The 27,809-nt window shown below is 43.9% G+C and overlaps 2 protein-coding genes and 1 long non-coding RNA gene across 3 annotated transcripts in view; 1 reads left to right on the top strand and 2 right to left on the bottom strand.

The window, feature by feature from the left end:
• Positions 1-6,264, top strand: part of TTC39A (tetratricopeptide repeat domain 39A) — a 35,601-nt gene extending 29,337 nt beyond the window's left edge. Inside the window, exons 16-18 of the mRNA XM_042874150.1 lie at positions 325-439; positions 1,115-1,231; positions 4,471-6,264. Of these exons, the coding sequence (XP_042730084.1) occupies positions 325-439; positions 1,115-1,231; positions 4,471-4,591 (353 nt within the window). The 3' untranslated portion in view covers positions 4,592-6,264. The remainder of the gene's footprint in view (positions 1-324; positions 440-1,114; positions 1,232-4,470) is intronic.
• On the bottom strand, positions 617-5,427 carry LOC122181590. Its single transcript, XR_006179491.1, has 3 exons — positions 5,160-5,427; positions 2,401-2,543; positions 617-2,128 (listed from the first exon to the last, which is right to left on the bottom strand). It is a non-coding gene; the product is annotated as an uncharacterized LOC122181590 (long non-coding RNA).
• A 5,551-nt stretch (positions 6,265-11,815) lies between the features above and the next one.
• The window catches only part of RNF11 (ring finger protein 11), a 27,227-nt gene continuing 11,233 nt past the window's right edge, over positions 11,816-27,809 (bottom strand). Inside the window, exons 2-3 of the mRNA XM_042873729.1 lie at positions 14,563-14,732; positions 11,816-14,018 (exon numbers count right to left, since the gene is read on the bottom strand). Coding sequence (XP_042729663.1) covers positions 13,847-14,018; positions 14,563-14,732 — 342 coding nt within the window. The 3' untranslated portion in view covers positions 11,816-13,846. The remainder of the gene's footprint in view (positions 14,019-14,562; positions 14,733-27,809) is intronic.

Here is a 27,809-nt window from a genome sequence, read left to right as displayed (position 1 = left end):
ATTCCATGCAGAATGTGTCAGGATTTTGTCAACTGGGGTGACAGAGGAAGAACTGGGTAAAGGACCACTGTAATAGAAACAGGGTGAAATTCAGCACAAGATGCAGTGCCATTAGTCAGATTTCTTGTTAGCTGATATTTCGTTGTACAAGTTGGTGATAGCATGAAGCTACCCTGAATGAACTTAATGGGTCAGTTAGTTTCTTCTGCCCTGCGTTCCAATAAGTAGATTTTATAATACTTTCCTACGCACAGGAAAACTTTTACACAAGTCTGTACTGCTCTAAAATGTTTTCTAAAATATGTCATTTACTTCATCTTGCAGCTACAGAATTACTAGCAGATGACCAGTGTGTGATAAAACTGCTAAAGGGTTTATGCCTGAAGCATTTGGGCAAAATCTCAGAGGCAGAAGGCCATTTTAATTACATCTACTTGAAGTAAGTTGTCTACCTGGCATGCTCTTGAATTTCTCAGTACCTGCTCGTTTCAAGTAAGAGGAGGTGCAACCTTGATGTGAATAGAGAGGACAACAGAATCTTTAGTATTTATTTCACTTGTTTCAATATCCAAGGGCTCACAGTTTTAATTGCCAGTATTGTTAGCCATATAAGGAGGAAGAATTGCAATTCTGCACTTCTTACTGATACTTTCTTCTCTTTGGGAACTACACACGCATACAGTTTTTGTGACACCGCTGTTTTTTCCTCCCTTTCCTCTTAGCAGTCAGAAGTTATGCCTAAAGAACCAAACAGTCTCCAGAGATGATTGGCAATGTGATTGTATTTGGAACCCCTGTATATTGTGAATGGGATCTCTTTCTCAGTTCACACAGTGCTTATAATATTATCACCTTTTTTAAAATTTCCCCTATAATAAATGCCAATAATTTTTAATCCCAGGAAATAACACATTGTGTATGATGGTTATGGTAAAGTACACCATTTAATAACCCAGAAGGTAGCGTTGGACAGAGAACACAACAAATGTTGTAATAAAGATTGATTGCTCCTCCTGATCTTAGCTAATCTCCTATTTGTTTTCGCTTGGAGCTGTTAAGTGAGTGAAACAATAATTCACTTCAAGATCTTGAGGCTATTTCTTTTCCTATGCAGTGAGAAGAAGATAAAATACGACCATTATCTAATTCCAAATGCCTTGCTGGAGCTTGCATTGCTGTATCTGGACCAGGACAGGAGAGAAGAAGCAATAAAACTACTAGAAAGAGCAAAGTAAGCAAGTTAAAAGCCTGGTCTGGTGGGTCGGTATGGTGTGTTACTGATGAGTAGGAAGCAGAAACATTAATACTATAGAAACTTTTGTTTATTCAGTGGAAGCACACATGCCCTAGGTTTGGCTGGGACCTTCTCAGGTAGTGGACAGTATCTGATAGCTCAGTCTGTGAGTTACCCATCCATTCTAATAAGAGCAAAAATAATTTTGAGGATGTTAATATGAGTGTTAAGGACTTCCATAAGAAATATATGTGTAACAAGGTGTAATTTTCTTTGTAATGTATTTACTTATTCATAAAAAATGTATTAAATGAAATCACAGCTCTATGTTAAGACTGAAAAACTATTCAGATTGGTGGCTAACAGTGCTGGGCTTTTTCCTGGGTGAAATACATTTAAGAAAATGTTTCAGTGTGCATTTAGTATCTTTGCATTTTCATCTTCACAAGGCAGCTGGAACACCTGCTGTTGGCACATTTGTCATGACTGATTTTTCTATCGAAGCAGGTTTATCAGGAATTGTTGGACTTGATCTTGTACGTTCTTGGTTATAAACCTAACAAATCTAGTTTTGCCTCTGTCCCAGTCTGCTATGCTTTACTGAGCCAAAATTGCTATCTGGGGAAAAGAAAGAAAAAGAAAGGAGGAAAAAAAAAAGACATTCCAAACCAAACAACCCTAGTCTCCTTCAGGCATCTTGCAGCAGGGCAGTTCACCTCTCCGCCTGGATGCTGAACGAGTTCAGATGTCTGCACGTTTCCAAGCACAGTCACGCCAGCCACTGCTGCAGGTGTGCAGCTGCAAAGCTGATCTCTGGCCCCATCTTCCAAAAGTCGAGGGAGGTTTTGTGTCGGTCTCTTATCCGAGTCAGTTCACTAAGAGTGGTGAATTAGCCTGCTGAAGGCGATGCCAAAAGTCTGTCAGCACAGAAATTACAATACTGCAATCCTTAATCCCCTGTGCTTGTGAGCCTGGTTCTCTGTAGACTCATGGAAGATAGTAAGGGCAGCAAAAATTCTGTTTGTAAAACGCCTCAAAATGCACCTTGCCTCAAGCCATATTTGAATACAGATTATTCAAATCTTAAAAAGAGGTCCAGAAATTAACATTACAGGGCTTCTCGTTCTGTCCAGTACTGCTGTCAGTTCCCACTCAGCCTTTTTCACCTGGCAGCTTGTGTGGCTCAGGTCACAGTCTTCTCAAGGGAAGAAGTTTGGCTTACAGGAGAGCTCAGCAGATCACAGCTTTTAAAAATTTGTGTGTGAAAAGCTAATGCTCAGGCTTGTGGCACTCTGAGAACTCACAGGAACTGTAACAGTAAGAAAAAAAGAAAGGTCTTAGAATCTCAGACTCATTGAGGGTGGAAAAGGCCTCCAAGATCACCAAATCCAAACCCAACTCACCCCACCAAGCCCACTGGCCACGTTTCACAGTGCCACATCCCCACAGTTCTCCAACACCTCTGGGGACAGTGACCCCATGCAGCTGCTAAGTTACCGCCTGTAGCTGCTACGTCCCCAATCAGAACATGCACAAATGTTTTATGAGCCTTCAGCTAAAAATGCTGAATGTCTTTCCAGCCACTAGAGGGAGAATGCGTTGTCTGTGGTGGGTTTCAGAATTGCAAAACTGTGTTCACTGTCGGCAGGAGTGGAAATGAGTGCTCTGCTTGTGTGTGACGCTTGATTTCCTTGACCTAAATCTACATGCTGCTGCTGGCTTAAATGTTTCAACTCTAGGAGAAAGAGCAAAATGAGATGATAAGCAGTTTTGGCTTGATCATGCATGGAAATATTTATATTTGTATCACCACAAGCTACAAGCAGCAATATCAGCCTGCTCATGAGAAATACAAGAGGCATTCTTTAATATCTGCGTGACAAAATCTAGCTAATTTTTGGTAGAAACTCCAGAGTGTTTCAGATCAGCATACAGCACAACCCGTTCATTTCCTCTTCTCAGTCAGCCCCTTGAGTGCTGCATGCATAAAATTATAAGTGGGGATAGGATGGGCAAGGAGTGCCTTGTACTTGCTGAGAGGCTGCTGTAGTGGCAGATGCTTGCCTCCACGCTTCATTTGAATTGTGAATTTTGAGCTGGAGTGTTTTTAAGATTATACAGACTGCTTAATGTGTGATGTGACGTTTCTGTAAAGATGACAAATATCTGCTAAAAGAAAATTACCCTGCTAATTTTCTTATCCTCTTTGGTATTTGGATTTTGTATCCATCCTGCAAGAGCTGAAATGCTAATTCCTAGTAAGTAGGATCTGCATTTTCTATGTTTTTTTTCCATGAAAATACAGATTCTTCTAATGTGTCTGTGGCTCTTCAGGATATGACTTAGCCACAGGAGACAGCAGGCAGGCAGCACTGCTGAGTCAGCTGCTGGATGTTTATGGGGAGAAGTCCTGCCAGTCTTCCTCTGGGCTGGCAAATTGCTCTTCGAAAGCAGATATGAACTCTCTTGTGTACCCATTTTCCAAGCTTCTAGGGCAGCAAAGTGCCTGGCTTTGTTTCCTACACACAGTCCTCATCCATGATAAGGTGGTGATGGGGCTCTTCCCTCAGATGAGGAGGGCTTGCGAAGGTCTGTCTGTCCTTAAGAGTGCTTTGTAGGCAGCACAGGGGAAGGTGTAAGTACCACCTCACAATAGGCTTCAGGTCTTCTCCTGAACAACGTGCCTGAGAGTTGCTTCAAGGCTGAGCATCAGCCCATCTCCGTGTCTTTGGCACACACAACTTTTTCTCCCTGCACGTTAGTTCTAATCCATTTATTTTATTGTGATTTGGCAAGCAAGTTTTAACTTTTTCGGCTACTTTTAACTTCTAAACTTTTAAAAAACTTAAAAAAAAAATAAAATCTGTTCAAATTTGTCAGTTGTACTTTGGGACGACTGATAAAAAACTAATTTCTGAATGTAAGCTGAGTAGATGTTATGTATATTTAATGTTTTCAAATATTTTTATTGAGTAGAACAAATCCAGTTCTTATTAAGCTGTATTTTCTGGTAATTGCCAGACAGTAGAACTACAAATAAAGAACAAAGAGCTGCATTGTCTGGCTAGCAGCACATGCCATGTATTTTACAGTAAGCAACAAAAGAGCTTATGAAGGAAGGCGTTCTGCTGTCTACAGTTGTTTTGCTTAGAGCAGTAATGTAAAGATAACTTGAAAATGTTTAAAAATATATATATATATATATATTCATCAGAGTTGATCTGCTTTTGTTTTAGACAAAACTACAAGAATTACTCCATGGAAACGAGAACACATTTCAGAATTCAAGCTGCCCTGCATCAAGCCAAATCCGCCCCAGAAAATGGAATGCACTCCGGAGCCTCGGCGGTGTCGTAACTTTCCCTTCTTTGATGTCCTGTTTGTGGCAGACTTTGGTGCAGACAATTACTGACACTTCAGAATTATTTTTCCTTCTCTTTCAAGTTGGTGAGAAATCAAGTCATTCTAAATTTTAGAGATGATACATAAAACATGAATGTAATAACAGGGCAAAAACTCTCAAACCAACCATAATGCATAAAACATTTGTTTTTCCAACAGTCGCTTTTCAAACACTTACATTTGTGTAGCTCTCCTCTCAATTGTGTGCCTTTTCTTGCTTGTTCGCAACATCTGCTAAGCAAGATATAACATCAAGTGCAACAACTGGAAAAACAAACCCTGCACCTTTTGGGGTTCACAGAATTAATCAGTTAGCTTTATGCACTCATCTGGATTCATACTGCTAGCAGTTGGGAACGAAGCATTGCTTTTTCCAAATATCTGCTTACTTGAAATGGTGTGAGAACAGTGCACAAGAAGCACAGCAAGGAGGAACTCTGAATTCTGGGCATTTTCAGTTATGCATAGAATGTCTTTTCTGTAGCTTTTAGTGGTTACTTTTTTGCTGCTATAAGAAACTTACCGGTGGAAAAAAGCCATGCAAGTTTCTTGATTTCCTTCAGTCTTGTCTTCATGTCAAGTCTGCTGCTTGTCGTGGCTGAATGATTTGTGGGGGGGTCGGGGGTGGAGAAAAAGATGGTGGCAAGATAAAGCTTTACTGCTTTGAAAAGTTAAAGAATGGGTGGACTTTATGAAACAGTTCTGTCATCAGAACAAATGTAATTTAAAGTTTTCATTGTATTTAAAGCACAAGTCCTTGAAGGTCACTTAAGAAACAGCAATATTCCACTGGATGCAGAGCAGTGTGCAGTCACTGTGGCAGTCACATCCTCCTTACAGTGGTTGTTGATGGGTTTGCCTGCTTGAGATGCCCGTGTTTGAAGAGATGCATGGCATTGTTTCCTATGGTAAGGTGCTCAAGTTGGAGCAGGCTCTCCTGACACAGTGCTCTGCCCTTTACAAAAGAGAGCAATTTTCCTTTTTGCTTTTTCTTGATGTTTTTGAGAATCGTGAGGAAGGAGGTGTGCTGAGAACAGAGCAAAGGGCTATAGCTCCATTCTGATGCTGTCTGCCCTATCACTGCTGCTTTTCTGCAGAACTGGTGCAGCCAGAAGTAACACATTTTCACAGTACTTAATGCTCTCGAAGCCAGCTCCGTGCTTGTACACCTGTATTTATTGAGGACACTCTTCTACCTCCCTTCTGAGAGAGATTCTTCCCAGTAACCTGTTCTGATGTGTGGAGACGGGAGGTTTTTGGTGGCCCTTTTTCTCCAATGGAGATGCTTGTCAGGGAGATTCATATAGAAGTACCTCATGGTGAATATTCTTGCTAAAGTGATTGTTCCTAGCAAAAGAGAAAATTGACAGTTTATAGCTCTGCTTTTACCTCTCCTAAGGAAATGTCATTGTTTTATAATGCAAATTAATACGCAGGGAGACAGAACCACCTGTTCCTCAACACTGAGAACTTGCATTGTATTAAAAATAGACACCCTTTATAAAACTCTTCTCCAGTTAAAATTATAGATGAAAAATTCATTTTTTAAAGTGATTTTCTCGTATAAATCCAGTTCAGGTAAATATCTCAGATACAACTCAGTATGAGCAGTTAATGCTATTTACATATTGCACATCAAAATTTAAGTGTAAAAACTCAGTCATTCTTTGTATAGAATAAAAAAAGATTCTTGTTCTATTCCATGCATATAACGCCTCTTCTTCCAGTTGTGTCCTTCTGAAATATTTTGGCAGTCTCAGCATCTTCTGAGCAAGCAATGTCATGAAAATTAGGATCATTTGTACTGTGCAGAAAGTGAACAGTCCTTACGACCTTAGATTCATCTCTCAAGGCCACTGAAATGCCCTTTTGGAATTTTACCACAGCTGAGTTTTGCCCATGCTCTTCACAAAGGACACGCTGTGCACTGCACACTCAGCTCCCCTGATTCTTTGCCACAATGAAAATCCCAAGGTTTTCATAGTCATCTTTGGTTGAGCACAAATGCCATTGGTATCTGGGATTGCCCATCAGGCTGCATAACCTTCCCATTGCTTCTGAAACTGCTGCATTCTTCTGAAGGAGCTCTCCGGAACTGTGTGTTGCTTTATCAGTCTGGAGCACCAAGTGCAGTGGATTAGGGAAAGCACAGTTGGTGTGAGAAGTTCTCAAACAGCCTGAAGCTGTATTCACCTACAAGAAAATAGTGGATATCACAGTGGTATCACAAGTCAAGGATTTTCAGCGTGGCCCAAGATTCAGGAAAATATTCCTTTCAGGTGGATAGAGTAAAGGCCTCATTTGCAGAAGCAATTCTGTGTTCAAAGTCTGTGTACCACTCAGAAATGCTCATGTGATAAGCTTTAGCCAAATGCTGGGTTGAACTCTGAATCCTCGGCAGAGCCGGAGGGGTCAACCAGACAGAAACTTGCTCTCACAGCAGAAAGCAGAAGCTCAGTAGTACTAAGCCAGCAGCATAGGAGCCTGCTTGAATTTGTTACTGATGCACAGTTCTGTTATGGTCTGCAATTAATGCATCATGGATTATTAAAGACTGCCCCATTCTAGCAGTGCTTTTCTTTACACAGCATTTGAAACTTTGTCTTTTATAAAACATAGGATTATATCAAGTATTTCCTCCCATTTCACATTGATTTTTGGCATTGCATTCTGTAGTAAGTTCAGTGCCTTAATATTTCTTGTGATCTATGGCCTGGATCCAAGGTAGCTCGAGGATGATGGAGTGGCAGCTTGCCTACCTCTGGCCCAACAGAAGCAGCTCCTTTGTGAAACCATGCTTCCCCAGGGGGCAGCTCAGAAAGCAAAAGGCAATCCAAAGAGCTTAAACACAGCACTCTGGACCTCCTGCTCCACCTGCAAGATGCATCGCTTTGCTTCTGTAGCAAAAAGCACAGCAGCAGTGCATGTGTGTGTGAAACGGTGAAACAATGTGTTCTACGCAGTTCCCCCTCTGGGAGGAAGAGGAGCAGATAAAGAGGTGAGTCACACTGTTTACTGCTCTACAGGAAAGTGGTTAATGGTTGGAAACGTCACTGATGAACAAGATTGGAAAACCTGGACAGGCTGGAAATGAACTCACTTCTTTACTCATTATATTCTGCAGACAACCTTTTGTGATAGATAACATGCAGACTATGTATCGGAAAGTTCTATAATTGAATGATTTGTCATCATAAAATACCTTAAAAGATGCTTGCTAGATTTGCTCTGGTGTTACAAAAAAAAAAAAAAGAAAAGGACGTACTTTAAGTCCAGTCCCTGTCTCTTACGAAAAGCAACAGAGCTAATAAATATCTGTGTTGCACTGTGGTAAAAATCTGCATAGTGTTTGCTCCAAATTCAACAATGTTTTTGTAGGACTGGGATTCATTCCATTACTTTCTGGGTTTTTGTCATCTCTGGACCTACTTACATTCATTGCTGGCTGAACACAGGCAACACGTTTGCTTAGAATTATGCATTGTGCTGAATTCCACTTGCTTTAGCGCTCCTTGACTACTACACAAAAAGAGTACAAAGCGTTCACAAACACCCAATATGCTGTTAATGGGGTTCTTCAATTTAGAAAAAGAAAGAAACAAACATTTATCTCATGGTAGTCAAGTACTGGGAGAACGTTTTCAGGTCTGTGGCTGAAAAGAAATGTCTGTTTTTCACATCTCACTTTTACATAAGTCTGTTTCTTAGTAATTCATCCAAATAGTCATTGGAATCAAACAGGCCATAATATTTACTGAATTTTAGAAGAAACAGATGATTGAATGTTGCATCCACATTCTGTGCTTGTGAGAGAGCCAGTGATGGTTACAGTTACTGATTTAAATAAGGTAGCTAGGCCTTGTCTTTCTGACTGCTGTTGAAATAATTGAGGTTATTACAGAAATGCTGGCTTGAGTATCATTGCTACAGACTGGTTTTAACGCCTGTCTGTGATGCTGCCTCGACTTTATGTAGGTTTGCTGTTGGAGCAGAGGGCAGAGCTCAGGGCTGAGACCTGTGAAAGGCAGCACAGCTGTGGCTATTTGGGGTCCAGCTGTGCTGCTGTGTGTATGCTTCTGTACACATTCTATAGACTCTGCTTTTGCAGAGGGCTGGCACAGAAGTTATCAGATGCTTCTGTGTTTGCAATAATGCTGTGTCAGTCTGTGTTGGTGATGGAGAGTGTGGAAGGTGTGCAGAGCTCCAGCACCTGTGTGTGTCTGAGAGCAGCACTTTGTGCTCTGTTGCGGTGCCTGGTGACCAGGAATCTGAGTTTGCTGCTGGATCTGAGCTGGATGGTTGCAGAGCTCAGGCCTCCTTGTGTGTGAAATACCTGGACTTGAGGCACAACAATGCTGGCTGTGGCACTGATGTTGCGTTCATCCTGGATGTAAACAGGGAAATAATGTCATCTGCCTGTGGGCCAAAATCTGCCTTTGCTATTGCATATTCTTCGTGATGAAAGATCTCTGATCCTAGTGTTATCTCCAGCTGAATGTTCAGAAGGTGGTTACCAGGAGGAAAGTGGAAATGCAGGATAACTGTGAAGCATAGGAAGAACTTTGGTTTGGATATTCTATACAGCAGCTGAACTTGGGGTTCTGCTGGGGCAGGTGGCTCAGGTGTGAGCCTTTGAGCTGCAGCGTTGTGCGGTGCTCACCTCTCATCCAGTGCTCACCTCTCATCCAGCACTGTGCAGGGCACACAGATGGAAGGAGCCATTGGCACCTTGGATGGTGGGCTGTGCTGCTGGAGCTGTGCTTGGTGGTGATGGAGCCATGGCTGCAGCTGTGGGGTGAGCTGGTGTTTGCAGTGGTTTTCCTGACCACTTGGTGAGGTGCCAAATGGCGAAATGGCAGAAATACATGTCACAGTATATATTAGTGTATTATAGGTGTAAGTTGCAGAAGACTTTGTGTAGCCAAAGCTTTTTAAAAAGTTATCAGAGCTATTTGATCTATTAACATCAACAGTGAAGAAAATTAAATAACCATGTGAGAGAGACAAAGCAAAAGCTTGGACACCTTTGGACGTGATGCTTTGGAAAGCACAGGGAGGTGAGGAGCTTTCCTGCTGGATCCGGGAGTGTGTGACATACAGCCTTCTGCAGGGAGGCACCCCAGAACACAGAGGCAGTGTGGAGGCAGTGGTTGTACCTCACTAGAAAGCAGCTCTGTGCTGCAGAATGAAGGAAAAGTGGAGCCCTTCAGCAGAAGGTGGCAGGCTGGCAGCACCTGTGTGTCCCATGAGGTGGAGCAAGGCCTGCTTCTGTCCAGAGCAAGTGCTCAGTTGGAATGCTTTCGTTTGTAATAAAAACATTCTTTGGTGTTTCAGTGCTGCAAAGAACATTTTTATTAAGGTGTTCGTTTTTGTTTTTGTTTTTCCAGTTGAGGATGGAGAAGGACTGGAGGGTTTTGGTTGGTTCTTGCATGGCCGATCCCCTTTTGCTGGTTAAAAACACGTACCTTTGTGCTGCTGGAAACACAGCAGGTGTTTTCAGTGATACTGTTTTCATTTATACAGATTTCTTCCTGCAGCTTTACATGGCTGTAAGTGGATACGCAGAGCAGGTACTGCAATAGTCAGACTGACAGCATGCAAACATGGTCATTTCTTCTACTTAAATCTAGAAGATGCTTTTGCAGATTGTATTTGGAAGTTCCTTTTACAAAGAGGTATAAACTTTACATTTCATACTGAGAATTTCAAAGAGTCAATTTAAATCTGCAGAGGACAGTTAGGCATAAATAATGGTCTGAGATGCACTGTATGTAACAGAAGTTAATCCTTGAAGCTAATTTTTATTCTGGCTATTAAGTGCTCTGTGGGATGAACTTTATGCATTTATAGGTTATCCAATATTTGTATTTTTTCAGCAAAAATAGGGTGTTTGTGACATGCTGTACTTCCAGCTGCCCAGCAGCCACTTTGCACGTCCCTTCAAACCCAGGATTGCACCTCAGCTATGTTTGGTTTCAGCCATCTCAGTTTTGTTTAACTGACTCCGCTGTGTTTTCTTTTTACCACGACTGCACAAGAACAGGAAATGGCGAAGTCTTGAAGCTGTGGCAACTCAAATCCAGGTATTTCACAATCCCTCTGCCTGGGCGCATGCCCTCGTAGTGCTGCAGAGAGGGCTTTCAGCTTCCCAAGCATACAATTGCTGTCAGCCCTGGGAAGCTGAGAGACAGAGCTCTGAAAACCCTCAGTGGTTAAAGCCTTCTTCCACCTCCAGCTCTTCTTGAAGAAATCCTCTGGGTTTATGTACATGTTTACCTCTCAGATTTACAAAATGAACTGGCAGAACGTAGTAAGGATGATCATCTTTAGACATAAAATGATTAAAATAATAATTCCAGTAGCATGCAAGTATTACAAGCGTAAAGGTCTTTATAAAACTAAGTATCTGTTACTTGCCATTGCATTTCTTTTGCCTCAGCAGGAATTTTGCTTTCTTTTGTTGTATGAGACAAAATCCCTTCTGTAAGCTGCAGATACACCTCGTGCCTTCCCTGCTGGAACAGCAGTGCCCTCATCCCCACCTGCTCTGGTGCTGTGGCTGCTCTCAGTCTATAAATGGGACGACGCACTGCTGCGGTGTCTGGCGGTGATGGGGTGCACAGATCTTCCACCTCAGTGCCTCTCTGCGCTGCACGGAACTGTGAGGAAGGAGCTCAGGGGCACCCTGAGACAGAAGGCAGATGCTGCCCTCACCTCCCAGCTGCTGGAACTGAGACACCGTTCTGGTGTCAGAGCTGTAGCTGAGGTTCAGTGTACACCTTGTGTCAGATTGAATTTGGATGAATTGCGGCTTTGAATTAGAAATCAGCCAGAACAGCACTGCACCTAAAAACTTGAAAAAGTCATTTGATTTATTTGTTTTATTTACACATCTGTTTTGAAACTAAAATTTGACTTTTTCCTTTTTTTTTTTTTTTTTTTTTTTTTGGAATGTTGCTGTGTAATCAACTCTAGTTTTAGCCCTTCCAGCTCTTTTTGTTATTCACCAAGTACTGTAATACTTTTTTCCCATAGGCCAGTAAGTACAGCAGTGGGAAGCTTTACCTATACAAAGTGCTGAGAAACACATTCGTCTCAGTACCACTCACTCCGTATTTCTTTCAAGTCTTCCTTAACGAGGCTTGTAATAAATAAAGACTAATACCAACATGACAATGCTGCTTTTTAAAATTGTTCATTTGCCAGTTTTAACAAGATAAAATAACTAATACTTAATATGGACATTGTTTTATGTTTAAAAAAAAAAAAGAGAGAAAAAAAAAAACCAACCCCCCCAAATGAAGAACAAACACCCCCAACCAGCCAAAAGAGGACACAAAGGAACACACATGGAATGATGAAAAGGAACAACTATTTTGCACTGAAAAATATTGCACAACTTCAGGTCTGTCTGCTCCATTTTGCTCCGCGTAAGTAGGTACGTATGAGTTAAGCACAAAACTGTGTCCAGGCAAATCTGTGGAATTTGAGTGAATGTAGGACTGTAGACTGCTTTGCTTCCAACTGCAACTTGGAATTCTTCAATAAGAGAGCAGGTTGCTACCAGCTACAGGAATAATAAATAAGTCAACGTGTTGGTTCTACATTTTGCTGACTAACCCTCCAAAAAGTATCCATGCCATGCACAGTTGTAGCTGGTCGGTAGACAAGGTCAAAGTACTTGGGACTTTAAGCACAAATTGATAGAACAATTACTCAAACTGCACGTGAAAAACAATCAAGAACATTCCCTGATTTGTTGTGGTTAACGTGAGATTGCATCTCATTTTGCAAGACTGAGACTTCTCAATGTATCAGCGCTGCATTCAATGCATACAAGTCACTGCAGGGTACATTAAGAAAGAAAAAAGAAAAAAACCAAACATGCTAAGTGGATAAAAGTTCTTTACAGCTACAACCTTGCAAGACCACCTTGTAATAAGCACATCATTTTGCTGCAGAAATGAGCTAATGGTGTCACTCTGGCTACAGCAGTACTATTCTCCCCCTTCACTGCTGCTATGACAATCTGCATCCATATAAACGCTGCGTTTATGCGCAGAACAAAATATTTTTTCTCTGCTTGATAAGATTTCTTTTTGGTGGACTGCCGTGTCAGCAGCAGGGCTTAACAGATACATGTAATACAGGAGACTGAGATACAGTATGTTTATTCTTAACTTCTGAAACCTAAGAACTACAAGAACAAGAGATGCAGTATCCATTTGCTGCAATTCAAGACAACCATTTTTTAGGGAGAAAAAAGGTAGAATAAGTGATTGCTTCTAACACTATATTAGTTCTATTTTTTTTTTTCCAATTGTGGTAGCTTCACTGTTTATCGTCCTCCTGGTCCACTTCTATCTTGATCAAGTTCAAGTAGACATCCAAGTGTAAGGATTTGTTTTGTCCAAACCGAAATGAGTTCTAAAATCCATGACACCATAATTTCAGTTGCAGGACCTGTTCTGCATCTTCATATTCAACATCACTTGCAGAAAAGGGGTAATGCATCTCAGTTTGCTTACAAGCTAGGAGATCACTTCGAAGTCTGCATATTCCTAACTGCAAACAAAATATAGCACTTGTAACAGGTTATAAATAAACTGGTTTTCAAGCATAGAGCCAGCCCAACAATAACAATACACTATTAAAAAGACCTAAGGCAATGAATTCCATCTCCAATGGAGGGAGAAAAAAAAAAAAAAAAAAAAAAAAAAAAAAGAACTGTGCAAACAAGCTTAAAACTATTTCTTTGTGCCAGTGTTATAAAATGTAGATTTCAATAAAGCCTTGACCCAAATGCCAGGACTCGTGAAAAGAATCAGAAAAAAAAAAGTTACTTTATTTAGGAAAAAAAAAATACTCTTATCTTACTGCTAATAAAATTGGATACACGCAGTTTAAACATTTACAGTTGCTGTAACACTTTACAATTCCTATATATGGGTGTAAGAACAAACATTAAAGACAATGGTGGGTCAAGGCTTTACATTAAAAATAACAACCTACTTTTTCTATATTCTCTAAAATACTATGCTTTTTTTTCCCAATATTTGCAGCCATTCAGGAGTATTTTTTATTCATTAGGAAATGTATATTTTGTGCATGACCTTAATTCCTAATTTCTGGCTCTTTGGGCTGAATGACAAAAGGATCAAACCCATTGAAGTGGATGGTCTCCTTGGAGGTTCACGGAGAAACCCTGGCTCAGTTAGTCTCGTATGATGAAAGCAGTGCTGCATCCACTGGCTCCATGCAGGATGGACAGGTAAAGGATCTCATCAACCAGTCATCTATACAGTCCAGGTGGTAGATGTGCATGCATGGCAGAAATCGAATAGGGTCCCCATACACAAAGTCCATCATACAAATGACACATCTGGGGAAACAAGAAATAGTTACGGTGATGGTAGCATTGGAAATGAAAAGCAATGCAATATCTATCAGATACGACCGTCTCAAACAAACTTCTGTTATTACTGACAGATATGGCAACATTTCTCTGTTACATCAGTGCTGGCTCCACCCAGCACTGGATTTCTTGGTGTTTTCTTCATACTACAAGCCCCTGACTGCAGCATTAGCAGGAAGCCTGCAGCCAGGGCTGGGGCAGCTCAGCATCCTGCACAGAACTAGAAACAGGAGATGGGAGTCATGAAGTTGAGAAAGCAGCAGCATGGAGTTATTTTCCCATAAAGGGAAGAAGAAAATAAAAGGGCATAAGTTACACATGAGGGAAAATACATTTTGCTTGTAGCAGAAAAACAAAGGATAGAACAAAGAGGCTTCTGCATGGAAGAAAGCTGCATCAAATTACACTTCCTGAAAGTAAGGCAAACAGAAGGACCAGATGAGGTTTGCCATGGGATGTAGCACAGACCAGTGGACACCCACAGGAGCTCTGTGAAGTCTGTGGAACTTACTCTCTGATCTTCTTCTCGGAGCCATCTCTTCCAGGATCATAGACTCCCTTCGGTAGGTGCTGGATAAGGCCTATCCTCTGCGCTATTCGGATTTGTTCTTCCTCTGTCAGCTGTGTTGCCAGCCGGGTCTGGCTGGGGGTTGGGTGATACACAGGAACAGGGACTTGCTCCTAAAATTAAAATATTTCAGTTAATGTTTTTTTTTGAAAAGGCTTTCCTAGTGTTTCCTAGCACAACACAGGGCAGCGTATTTAACTTTTCATCTCTCAGTCCTATAAATGTTTCAGTGATTTCCCACTCCTCCTTTGCAAATTCGTGGCTGAAATTATATACGAGATGGGTTTGTGAGTGACACCACAGCCCTGCTTCAGGACACACTGCTGGTGTTCAGTAAGTCTGGTTAATTTCCTCAGGGCTCAGGCTCTGTTTCACAAAGTCACAGTTCCCTTCCAATGCAGCTGTCTTTGAATGGTTCCTGTGACCTGTGCGCTGCTGGGATAGGGACAGCCAGCAGCTGAGGGTGACCCGTCATACAGCAGCACCCATGGCGTGGCTCTGACCTGCATGCCAGGGAGATAAAGCATCACTCCCCTCCCTAACACCGCACCTCTGAGCTGCATGCATCAGCCAGGGCAGGGCCCTGTCCTGTTCTGATGTTGCAAGCACCACAAGCTGCCCCTGACTTTATGTTTTCATGGCTTTGCTGTACTTCTGTGGATTACACTAGCTGGGGGGGGGGGGATGGGACAAGAGTGAGTGCTCCTCCATTTCTCACAGAGAAAGAAATGCTACTTGGCTCTCAGAAGCAGGGCCAGGGGAGGGTGCAGGTGTTTAATACAGCAATACAGTTCCCTTGGTGAAGCCCTGACAGCAAGGGGTTACAGAAACATAAAGAAACACAGATACTGGAGGAAGAAAAAAGATCGAGGAACTCAAAATGTCTGAAAGTAGCATGACGTGGAACTGCCAGTGAACAGCTCCACCAGCACAACAACCCATCTGAGCACAGCATCACTGTGTAAGAAACTACAGCTAAATGAGATCCTGCTGCAAACTGAGCCCTTTGCATTTTGGACAGCTCTTGAGACGATCCTTCAGTCACAAGCCCCAAGCTGACAGCTTCAGGTGGGTTTGGGACAGTAAGCACAACCTTCAGCACTGAAGGCCAAACAAGGCCAAAAAGTCTCTCCCCTTTTCCAGCTGCATACCAGCACCTGCTCCTACCAACCCTCCGAGGCCATTCCCCTGAGAACTCCCTCTTATTTTAGGGCCAGCGGTGTCTTCATCCCCTCCACACTCCACAGCACAGTGCCATCCCAACATGGCAGCTCCCAGCCCGTCTCAGCTCCCTCTCAGAACAGATCCATGGCCCCGTGCCATGGCCCCATTAGGGCAGGGGACACGGGACGCTGTGCTGGCCACATCAGATGTTGCAGTGGCTCAGAACGGTGCTGCCTCTCTGCACAGGAACATGAAAAACCAGGGGGCAATGTCTGCCAGGCTGCTGTGACAACACATAAATCGTGTTACTGTAAATAAAAACGAGTGGCTGTTCCATTCCCCGATCCCTGACACGCTGTCTGATGGCACTTTAATCTCTCCTCCAATTGCTATTAAAAGCCTGCCCAGCCCGAGCCAGAGCCCGCTGTGTGGAACCATGCCAGTGAAATGGAAGAACACAGCCACGCACAGTGCAGGGGTCAGACCTTGGGGAGCATCCACAGTGACCATCCCAGAGCCACCCACTCCACAGTGGAAGCACAGAATCCCTATGGGCTCACAGCCCCTCTGCACATCTCTGGGTCCATCAGCCCAGGCACCACAAGGCCCCGCATCGTGCAGGGTGGTTCTGGGGCCCTGAGGCTGCACTCCAACAGTACTTGTATATACATACATTAAAAAAAGATCAGGTTATCCATCTAATTATTGCTATACTCCAAAGATGAGCATGGATTTATTGCTCTTCTGGCTCACTTTTATCTACCATGGAAAATATTTCTGCAACTGGAATTACAAAATACTGAATTTGTAGCCAAAGTCTGTGCTCTTTATCATTGGATAAAGATGCCAGGCATTTCAAACTAAGACGAAATTTCATGCTAACTATTCTTCCATACAAATTTTTACACACACACACACACACACACACACACACACACATATATATATATATATATATGCGTACAGCCAAACCAAACAATCAAACTCCCATATTAGTGTCAGCCAGCAAAACAAAAACTGCTCGCTGGCACTCAGTTTGCTTTCATCAGTTATCCTTCCTTCCCCTGGAACACAGGAGCGGTGCTGCAGTCCCTGCATGGCCCAGCACAGCACAGGAGCAGCACGGCTCTCCCTGGCTCTGCACACACACATCCTGCATTCCTCTCGCCAGCCCTGCAGGAACAGCACCAATTCAGACTCCAGCTGTACAGTGGGGTTCGTGTCTTCATGTCATCCTCAATTCTCCTCCACTGAGGGAAGAAAGGGGGAAAATACACAGGGCACCCAGAGGTCAGCATTTTTTACTTCTAGTGTAAAATAAACATTTTCACACATTGCTGGAAGCCCAGACACGGTTTCTGCACATGGATTCCCAGGCACACTTGGGGTTCTGTCTAGAAAAAAGTCTTTTTGTTGGAGGTTTTCTCATCAATGCAACTTACCCTGGTTACTTATGCTGCTGTAAAACTGCTGCTATTTTGTTTTACCACATTTCCATCTTGTTCCTGCAAGTGTAATGAATTTGTAATTCTCTGAAAGCAGGTCAGTGGTAGATCAGAAACTCTTAATCCCTGGATAAAGATTATTTTAAGATCCCTGCACGCTGCATATCAGCAGTATGTTATCAGGGCTTTTGTTTGTTTGTTGCTTTTAATAATTGCACCAGCATGCACAGATTATCCTTTTGAGAAGGTCAGAGGTGAGACGAACAATTCTGACATCCAGCAGCTCCAGAACTCAACCCTCACTGCTGCCTTCAGCTCCCACCTTCCATCCCTGACCTCCATGCTGGGGTTCTGATTCTACCTGATTCTTTTTTGATTTTATCTGGTTCTTTTTCTCCCCTGACCAACGCTCTCGGTGCTGATTTGCACCTAAACATCACCAGCACATCTGTATGCATTCAGTTCAACAGAAGAGACAAAATTCCCCCTACCTATGTTTATCCCAACTTGTCTTCTGCTTTTTTCTCTTTTTCTCTTTTTTTTTTTCCTAACAGTCTTCAAATACCAGCAGCACAGCACTTACACTCCTTGTGGTCGCTGCCTATTCAGTTAATACAAATAAACTGTTCAAACTGAACAGCCCAGTCGTTCCCACAGCTCCCTTCTGCAGCCCCTCCAACGCAGCCCTGTCTGTCCTGCACTGCACTGTCTGGGGCTGCAGGGTGGTTCACATCCAGCTGCACTGAGGCCACACCTGCCTCCCCGCTGCCCTTAACAGCACCGCCATCACGCACAGCTTCAGCCTTCCAGCTTCCCACCCCCAAGGAACCCTGACAGAGACAACTTCAGCTCACAGCTGTGAAGTCAGGAGGTGAGAAAAAAGATCCCGCTTTTTCTTCTTCTTGCAAAATCCCCACTGAATTGTATGAAATGTTCTCCTCTCGCTACTTTATTGCTCATGAGGAACTAACTGGGATAATGGTCCAGAGGTCTTTTCTGGAAATGCCATTCTGACCGGGATGAAAAGACTCGAGCTCCATCCGTATGTTAATACCCGTTCTGAAATAATATCCTCCCCCAAGACATATTACTGTAAAACCACTTGCCATTATAATGTGCATTATACTGCAACTACAGCTTACTTTAATAATCCTTAGAATATTATGAGCAGACTGCCAAATATAAAAACCTTTTTCTGCCGTACGGGAGAGAACAGTTCATTTATAAAGCTGAATACCAGTTGCCATAAAACATCGCATAATGAAATCGTTACCCAACCTTTTATATTCCTGCTTCCAGGTAGCCAGGCAGTATAAATAACTGCAATAGCTGAGCGCTTAGGCTAAACAGTTCTTTTTAAAGAAAAATTCCCATCTCACCTCTCCCGTTTGGAAGAGGCAGCAGGGACTGACAGCTGGGCTGGGCACACGCACACAATGAGAGCCATCAAGATCGGGTTTGCCCAGCAGACTCAGGGTGAACTGGATGCACGCTGCCTTCCCAGACAGAGAAGAGCTGCTCCAGGGACGTGGTTTCACACTTCTTACATGTGCTGTCAACGCAGAAGACCATAGGCTGCCACTGTCCAGCCCTGCTGATGGCACCTGCTGCGCCACAGATCTCATTGCCCACCAAAGCATCTGAAACACCGAAGGTTATCAAGAAGTGGTAGGAGAAAAGTAGTAATTAAAAAGCAGTAATTAATCCCTGGAAGCATAATCTCCTGACACAATCAGGTAATTTTTACATTGCCAGACTGCAGAGCAGGCTCCTCTGGCTCCAGGGCCACATCCCTGGGCGCATTCCCACTAAGCACGTCTTTGGTCACCAGCTCCCTGCTGGATTTAGCCACCCCTGTTCCTCCCTCCACCAATCCCATCAAATTTCAGGGGGTGAATTTCTGCAGAAAAGCAGTACTTGCACATTCCTGTCAGTCCCAGAGCACACAACCCCAACCTTCAGCCAGAGCCCTCCAACAGCTCCACTTGGAGCACCAGCACACAGTTCCCAGGAGACAACAGAGTCCTCACCCCACAGCTCCCGGCTTGTTTATTTTAAAAGGTTATTTTTATATGTGGAGGGAAAATATCCACAAATAGTTTACAGAGATCCACACATTTCTGTCAAGCTGAGGCAGAGAGCAGAACCAGGAAGGAGAGCTGCCCCAGACATTACTTAGGGGCACGCAGAGTGCTGCACCCCAAGGATGACGAAGCAGAGCAGCCAGCTGGGGACAGAGCAGCCCCTGCTGCAGCTGGTGCCAGCAGAACCACATGTACACAGATCATCCTCACCCATATGCAAACAGCAACATCTGCACTGCTGGCACAGATCCTCTCCTCCTCGCACCAAGTGGTTATCTCTGCAGAAAGCCCCTCTCAGGCCTGGCAAGCAGAGGCGGCTGTTACAGCAGCATGACTGTATATACACAGCACTTCGAGCAAGATGGCTGTTGGGAGAACGAGGAGCAGATCTCACAACAAATGACATTTTGGGCAGAAAAAAAAAACAGAACTGAGAAACTGAGTCCTAGAGAGCAGGGGAAGAGGCTGAAGACAAAGGTCATGGTGAGGCTGCCTCTGCCTGAAGGGTCCAAGGCAAACCTGCTGCGTCCCACTCACTCACTGCCAGTGAGCAGGAGGCAAAAATAAAGGCTAGCCAAAAAACTGGAAAACAACTAATCCAGTTAAGGGTTTCTTTGAAGGCTGCATTTAAGCACAAGATGGGGGAAACATAGCAGAGCTGCGAGGGAGGGGCTGACAGAACACTAACCCACAGGAATCCTTCGCACTTCCTGCAGACGCCTATTTACATTCTGGAAAGGGTAAGGCATCAATCATTGCAATTGTTTCTAGTGTAAACCAAAGCGATCAAGGCTAAAAGCAGCAGGGCTGATCACTGCATGCTCTCCTGATGCCAGGCCGGGGTGCAGCACAGCTCTGTCCCAGCACACCTGTCAGCCTCCAGACGCCCTGTCCCATGCACTGCCCGCAGCACTGGAAGGCTCTGACAAAAGCCCCAAGCTCACACACCTGCTTCTCTGAGCCAGGCCGAGCACCAGTAGCCCCTGCTCGCCTCCCAGAAGCACGTGGGGATGAGGGTGACCCAAGGTGATCTAACACAGCACTGCCTCTGAAATACCAGTCCTGCCATCTCCTTTACAGTGGCTCCCATCGTCGGCAGTGCAGGCACTGTTCTGACCCACCTCCTCAAAAGCAAACACTTATCACTGACTGCAGACACTGCAGTGCCTGGAAAAGCTGGGAACCAGCACTCCCCTCTCAGGGCTTTCAGACAATCCCAAAATATTGACCCTGAACACTTAAGAAATAGCAAGAATGCTAAAATGTATCTTTTGGCAATTGGTTACCTCTGCTTGAAGGAGATTCTAAGAACTCAGCCATTCTCAGTATACTTCAGGAACAAGGCAGCAAAATAACAGCAGTCAGTTCTAATTAGCTAAGAGGAATAGCAACGGAAAAGGGCCAAAATAGCAAACATGAAAATACACGTGCACCAAAGACATGAGCAATCCATCAGGGGAGGACAGCTGAAGTATAAATATGTACAGGCTGTGCTTCCACGTGTAAATCTGAGACGTGTCTATGTATATTTCAGTGTGCATTACAAGAGCTGGTCTGGCCTATTAGCAACACAATAACACAGAGCAGGAAAATATCGCTCATTCCAATGCAAAAGTAGGAATGGACTTCAGAAGTATATAGTGGGCACAACATCAAAGGATTGGTGATGTCAAGTGAAGAGTGATCTCATCTGTAAGATGTAAGATGATCAGGGCATGCGTTATCTGGGCATTACCTTTCAGTGGTATGGCAACCATATTCCCAAGGCACACAGGGCCACCCAGAACGCAGCTTAATGGCCTCATCCAAAACAAGTTTTAACGGATATCCACAAACAGCATCAGATCCAAGTCCTCATACAGCAAGCTCCTAAAGCAGGGCAGACACAGATACAGCAGGTAGAACTGGAACAATATCACCCAAGTATGGTCTTCTGGGAGGTGTTACTTTAGCCTATGGCAAGAAGTAACACCGGTAATGAAAACAGATCAACGTCAGCTATCTCAGATGATCTGCCTTTTTATAAATAGTCTGTTTCCCACCTCCTCACGTAAGAAAAAGGGGCAACACATGAGAATGCTTTTGGCAGAGCCTGCCAGAGACATTCCCTGACCAGGGGAGCAGGTCAAGAGCACTTCAGCCAAGCTGCGCTGACCTGCAATGGTTGGGAGCAAGGGCTTCTCCAGACAAGGCAAGCAGAACAGAAGTGGGGAAGACATTTCCATCAGGCCCCGCAGCACTGAGTCCAAGATGGTGGGATACCATCCACAGCCTACAGCAAGAGGAGAGCAAACCAATGGTTCTGCTACAGCACAGAGACACAACTGGTGTGTGGCACCTGCTTTGAGTCATGCCAGCCAGCACGGCAACCCATGACAGCAGAGTTTGTTCCAAAACTCAGGAACATGCAATACACTTCACCTGACCATAGCCTTGTACTCAATCTGAAATATTTTAATTACATTTTTAACAAAATCATCTTCAATTACGAGTGCTCGCTCAAGCAGGAAGCTGCCACACCTTGGCTGTTTGATGGCACACTCAGATCTGCAGCCATTTTTATTGCCTTAATCGCATCTGAATTTCAACAGAGCATTAGAAATACAAAGTGTTTCAGTCTAATACGAAGTGTGTGCCCCTGAGATCAACGCATACAACTCAAAACCTGAGCCAAGGCCACAAATAGGGACTTGCAGAGGGACCCAGCAGCCTTCCGAGGCCAATAATAGCACACAGTCATGCTAGGTTTGGCAACAGCTTAACCATAGGGCTTTCCCCAGCATGTTTCTCCATCAGCTTGTTGCAAAGCCACAGATATGTGAAGGACACACCACACCTGCCATGCACTGGGGTCAGTGCAGTAGGAGCCTCCCTGAACAGCTGTCCCTTGTGTCACCATAGCACGCCAGCCTGGAGATGTGTCCCCATCATCACCCTGCCATCACCCACCTCCCTCCTACCCAGCCTCGGGCAGCCAGCAAGGCACATCTGCTGCTTCTCCAGCACTCTGAGCTGCAGCGCAAAGGGTTTGGATCAGGCAGCACTGCCAGCACCACTGCTGCATACCAAGGATTTTCGTCAGCGATGCCCACGCGCAGTCCGGAGCATCGCACTGTGAGGAGGCTGTCACCTCTCCCAAGTGCACTCCCACGTCACACTTCTGTGAGAAAGAACACATACAAAAAAGGCGATCTGGCTATTCGTTTAGTGCCATTTGATAATAACATTAATTATTTCAGCTATGAGTTAATAAGCAGCAGGAGTGAATGGCCAGAGGCACTGCTTCCGGCTATCAGCTCATCTCTGCTGTCATTTATCAATCTGAGGGGAATGTCTCAGGCATCAATGATTATTGCTACATCTGTTGTTTCTTCGCTTGGGTTATTTTAAAGTAGTACACCATCTAAAGGCAAGGAATGACTGGACAAAAACAACGCTATCTTAAAGCTTTATGAAGCTGCTCCCCTTCCCAATGCAGTATTAGCAGCCAACACAAGGGCAACGTTTCTATTTTCTTCCAGCTCAGTCTTGTCCTCACAAGCAGTGACTCTGCATTTTTAGCTTGCAGGGCACAAATCCAAGCATGATCTCATCCAACTGTCAAACCACTTCTAACAGAAAAAACGCCTGTGCCAAGAACAGGTAGAAAAATCATAAATAGCTCTCTCAGGACTCAGTTATACAAGCAAAGTACTTCCAGAACGTATTTTTCCTACTTATTTTCAAGTCTGCAATGCACAGAGGCAGTCAATGAACACGGGGCCATCCCCAGCCTGTCACCAGAAAACACACCTTCTTACAGTTGCATACAAAATGCCTTCAGTCACTGGAGCAGCCAGGCTGCTCTGCGTACGTTCTATTGCACAAATGAATAAGCTACGATGTCCTTCAGCAACCATACAGGCAACCTCTTCTCTAAGCAACATTTTGAGTCTGTTATTTCTTTATATGCTCTTCTTTAGATCTCACCCATGTTTGTTTGACACAGAAAAAGCACCACTGAAGATTGGAGACCATGGTGTCTTGTTGTCAATCCAGGCTGCCCTTAGTCAGCCCGCTGCCCTGCTTACACATGCTCTCACAGAAAGCAGCCACAGCCTTACTTACAGTAAGACCAGCTACCTGGAGGAAATCTTGAGGCCTTACAGCAACAGCACACTGATGGAACTAGGCACACCACACGCCATTGCACCACCACTACAATCAGAGATGTGCTGCTCGATGCAGGCAGCTCCTGCACCCAAACACTTGCATTTGACCCACTGACATGCTTGCCTCACATGAACACGATTGGAAGGCACCACAGGACCCCGGGAGATGTGCAGGCAGCAGGCCACAGGCTTCAGTGCAAGTGAGGTGTGTGCTGAAAGGCCCTTCTGAGCCAGAAAGCTGTGTAAGAGGAAGGCTTTGAATACAGAGAGGTCATTTGGCTGAATACGGGCTGCCCGGCAGGAAGATAAAGGCCTATCTTACCCTGAAATACCCGCATGTGAACAGCTGCAAAACTGGAAATACCCAACACGGCCTGAGCTCATCCCTGTGCTATGACAGGCTCTTCATGAGACAGAAAGTGCACCAGAACATCTAAGCTGGTGCTAAACACGAAGCCATCCCAGGGCTGGGGCTAAGAATGAAATCCCACTGCAATCCCACCCGGCCACGTGCTGAGGCACAGCTCTTGTGCAGGTGATGCACTCAGTGCTTTTGGTGTGGACATACACAGCATGGGACATCATGCCACCAACACTCCTTCAAAGTATTATGAAGATGTAAGGAAATGCTCCCACTCATCTTATTCTCCTGCCCTAATGTTTGGGATGTCTGCTACAAGCCACTGGATCACTAAGGGAAATGTTGCCAGGCACAAACAAGCTCCAGTCATGTCGAAATACCAACAGGGAGTAACACTGAGCTACAGATGGAAAGCTTTCAGACAGTAAGACCAGAGGTACTCCATTTGTTATGTCAGAAACAAAGAAACAACACAGCCACAGCCAAACAGCAATCCAGAAAGCCTTGGGAGTTCTCTAGGTCTAATTCATGGCATTTGGCCTAGCATACACCTTGTTACTCAGGAGTCATTACAGTGTGGCTACAGGTAAGTGGTAATAGCTAGAGAGCCTTAAAGAGAAAGAGAAAAGAAAAAAAAAAAAAAAAAAAAAAAACAGATGGGAAACTTTTTGCTGGGATTCCAACTGTAGGAGCAGAAACACTGCTGCTCAGTTACTGCAGAAATATTTTAGTTATCTTTCTACGTTATTTAAGCTTATTTGCTAGGCTGCACTCTGTCAGCAGAGCTTTCATGAAGTATTTGCAACCACAAATCCCTTTTCAGCATTACCACAGAACTTGGGAGACCACGGCTGATTTAATTACGAGCTGTTCCAACAAACCCCAGCAAAGCTGGAACCTTACTAGAGGAGTGTGTCTGAGCACTCCTCCATCCCACCGGGCTGGGTGCACTGACACCAAGGAGGAAGAAAGCTGTTGCTGTATTTGTTCTTGTGGATTTAAATACAGTAACAAAAAGATAGGTACCAATTTCAGTAGCAACTTTGTTCTCAGCTTACTGGATAGCTTCCAAAAGGACACCTATCCTAAAAGCATCTCTTGGAGAGAGGACAGTTGCATCATAAAGTAACCTAGGTGGACTGCTTCCCTAGGGACATCACAGATTTCCCAAGTCATCCCTCAGCTAATAGGCAAGGTAATAAAGTCAGTCTGAATTCTTGTCTTCTGGGATACCTCCTTTCCTACAGGCAAAGTTCCACTGCAGTAAAGACACAAAGTCACTGCAGCTTCTGTTCTTCCACTTGCTTTGCATCAGGCAGCAGCAGAAGAAACAAAATGGTCACCTGGGAAGCGGGCAGCTCCAGAACTGACCTGGGGGCAGAAAAGAGCTTGGCACAGCTGGACCTGTGTGCTCTGGTAGGAAGGAGCCTGATGGCTTCAAATGAGATCTGCTGAAAGCCATACAGGAATTGCCTATGTGGCACTTTCAGACTGGTATATTTGCTTAAAGAAACTATCACTGCTCAGGTGAGGCTTTGCACAGAAATTAGCCTTGAAATACCACACAGGTCTGGTCCTGGCTTTGTCAGCAGGGGTTCACACAGTGCTGTGCTCCTGGTCAGGTCCAGAACAGTATAACCCAGTTTACCCAAGTGAGAGAAGGTCACAGCTATGAGAATGAGCAGAGGTGGATTGCCTTGTGGATCCCTGAGCTGCACGTTCTGCAAGTTTTACCTGAACGTTTCTATTACTTCCACTATCAGTCAAAATTCACTGCAAGATGCTGAGCAATCAGGCAATGATTCCTCCATCACTTAAAACATGCCTGGTTTTTATTCTTTTTTAAGTTTCAGTGACCATGGATCAGACAAGATTCAGTTTTTTAGGAAAACTGAGTTTCTTGAATATTATGCCCACTGACAAGCAAAATAAAAATAGAAGCTTTAGCCTAGAAAAACAAAGGCTGAAAGGTATTTAAGATTGATCTCTAAATAAATCAGGAGGGTAAACATTGGGAAAGGAAAAACAAGATCTACTGGGTACAAGAATAACAAGTGCAAGTTGGCCATAAATATCTAGATGTGAAATAGCTTCTTGAGCTTTAGCTCCCCGCTGATAAGAGACTCTCTTTAGGAGAGGTAAGGGCAGAACTTGACCAGCTTCTTGTAAGCATTGCACAGAATAACACGTACAACATAAAATCCATAAAATAACATCCTACAGCACATATAACATGCACACTGCAGAAAATAACTTCACTGATCACACACAGAGCTATTCATACTTACTAATATGCAAATTCTAATACTGTACCAAAAAGGTCTGCTATCCAAGTTAATATAAGCTATGATGTAGTGTAATGACTAACAGCAATGCTTGGATCTAACCCGATGCAATCTAAACAAAATAGAGAAGGTGGTGCTCATTAAATCTGAGCCTCATTTTGTTGAAGTGATAATAAATGCCTGCAGACACTGTCAGGAGCAATTCTACCTGGACGTTTAAGATGCTAACAAAAGAAAAGCTTCCAGAATGAGCAGTTTTTTAGTAAAATCATTCTGTGCTACTAGTTCTGGCAATCAAGACAACTGCTGAGAAAAGCCTTTGGTTTTCTGATCTGGTTATAGAGTGTGTTCCAGTGCCCACTGAATTAGCCTGTTCCACAGCCACTGCTACCTTCGGTTCACCACTGTGCTCTGACAATTTCTTACTGCACCCAACCCAGCTATAAAGCTTACGCAGGTTGGGTAGGCTCATGTTCAGCACACAGCTGGAGCTCAAGAGCACACGAGCTCTTCTTCCTCCCCTTCTCCCAAGGACAGGGCAGGACATAAAACAGCAACAGACCTGGTCTCATCCCTGCTGGCTTCCTGATAGCCCAAAAGTGGAAACCACCTGCAGCAGAAGCACCAAGGTTTTTGCTCAGACCCTGCAGGACACTTTGCAGGTAGAGGCAGGAGAAAGGTGGGGCCGAGAACAGACCTGTGGGAAGCCCGTCCTTCTGGCAGTACAGTCACTGAAGTCCTACCACACGTGGCAACCTCCAGCTTTACAGACCTGCTTTGCTGCTTGCACTGCACCAGCAGCTGCCTGGGGAGAACTTGGCCCATGACACAAGTGAACAAATACACATTATTATTTATTATTATGCTCCACGCTGACACGCAGGCACCTTGCTGCTGCAACACAGTAAGCATTCTACTTCTAGGATTTAAAATATATATATATATAATATATATAGCTATCTTACTTTGGTTTGGTGCATTACTTAAGTCTTTCTAAGAGACAGGGTGATAACTATTGGTCTAATGTAAATAGTTGCATTTCAGCTGGACAGAATGTATTACTGTATTCAAACTGAAAGCTGGCCAGCATATTTTATAAAAGAAAGCAAGGAAAGCAGCAGTGGGTTCCACTGAAAGACAACTCATAGCTCTGCAAGGTGGTGCTTGCAGCTGGGGAAGGCTGGCTGTGGCTTGGGGGCCTTTCCTGCAGGTCAAGCCAAAAATTGCTCTTGGCCTGACTTAGCTCTAGGATTCAACAAACTGATGTGGCTACATTAGCTTCTACCTTGGTATAATTATATAATTTCTTAATTCTAAACATTTTAGACAACAGGGAGCTTGTTGCATTAGAAGCCACATACCCCGGCAGTCCTCACATACACACACACACAAAGGTAATCAAACTCCTAACAGTACAGACAAAGCTTGCCAAGTTATATTCAGACTTTGGAAACAATCCACACAGTAATAACTGGAAGGCTTGTGTGTGGAAGGAGGCACTGCAGCACCCCGCAATGCACATGAATGATGTTACTGTAATCATTCGTGTCCCATGGGAGAGCAGCTTGCTGCACAGCATGGGCAGGCTGTGAAAGTCCTCACTGATTCCTGTACTTAAAACATGCCCATAACTGCTGGGTAACATCAGCAAAGTTGCTTAAAAAAAAAAAAAAAAAAAAAAAAAAAAAAAAAAAAAAAAA

Source organism: Lagopus leucura, unplaced genomic scaffold, assembly GCF_019238085.1.
Source record: "Lagopus leucura isolate 7727_CA_CO unplaced genomic scaffold, USGS_WTPT01 Super-Scaffold_100009, whole genome shotgun sequence".
Taxonomy (NCBI): Eukaryota; Metazoa; Chordata; class Aves; order Galliformes; family Phasianidae; genus Lagopus; species Lagopus leucura.
Note: the sequence above shows the minus strand (reverse complement) of the source record. Positions and strands in the feature narration are given on the sequence as shown.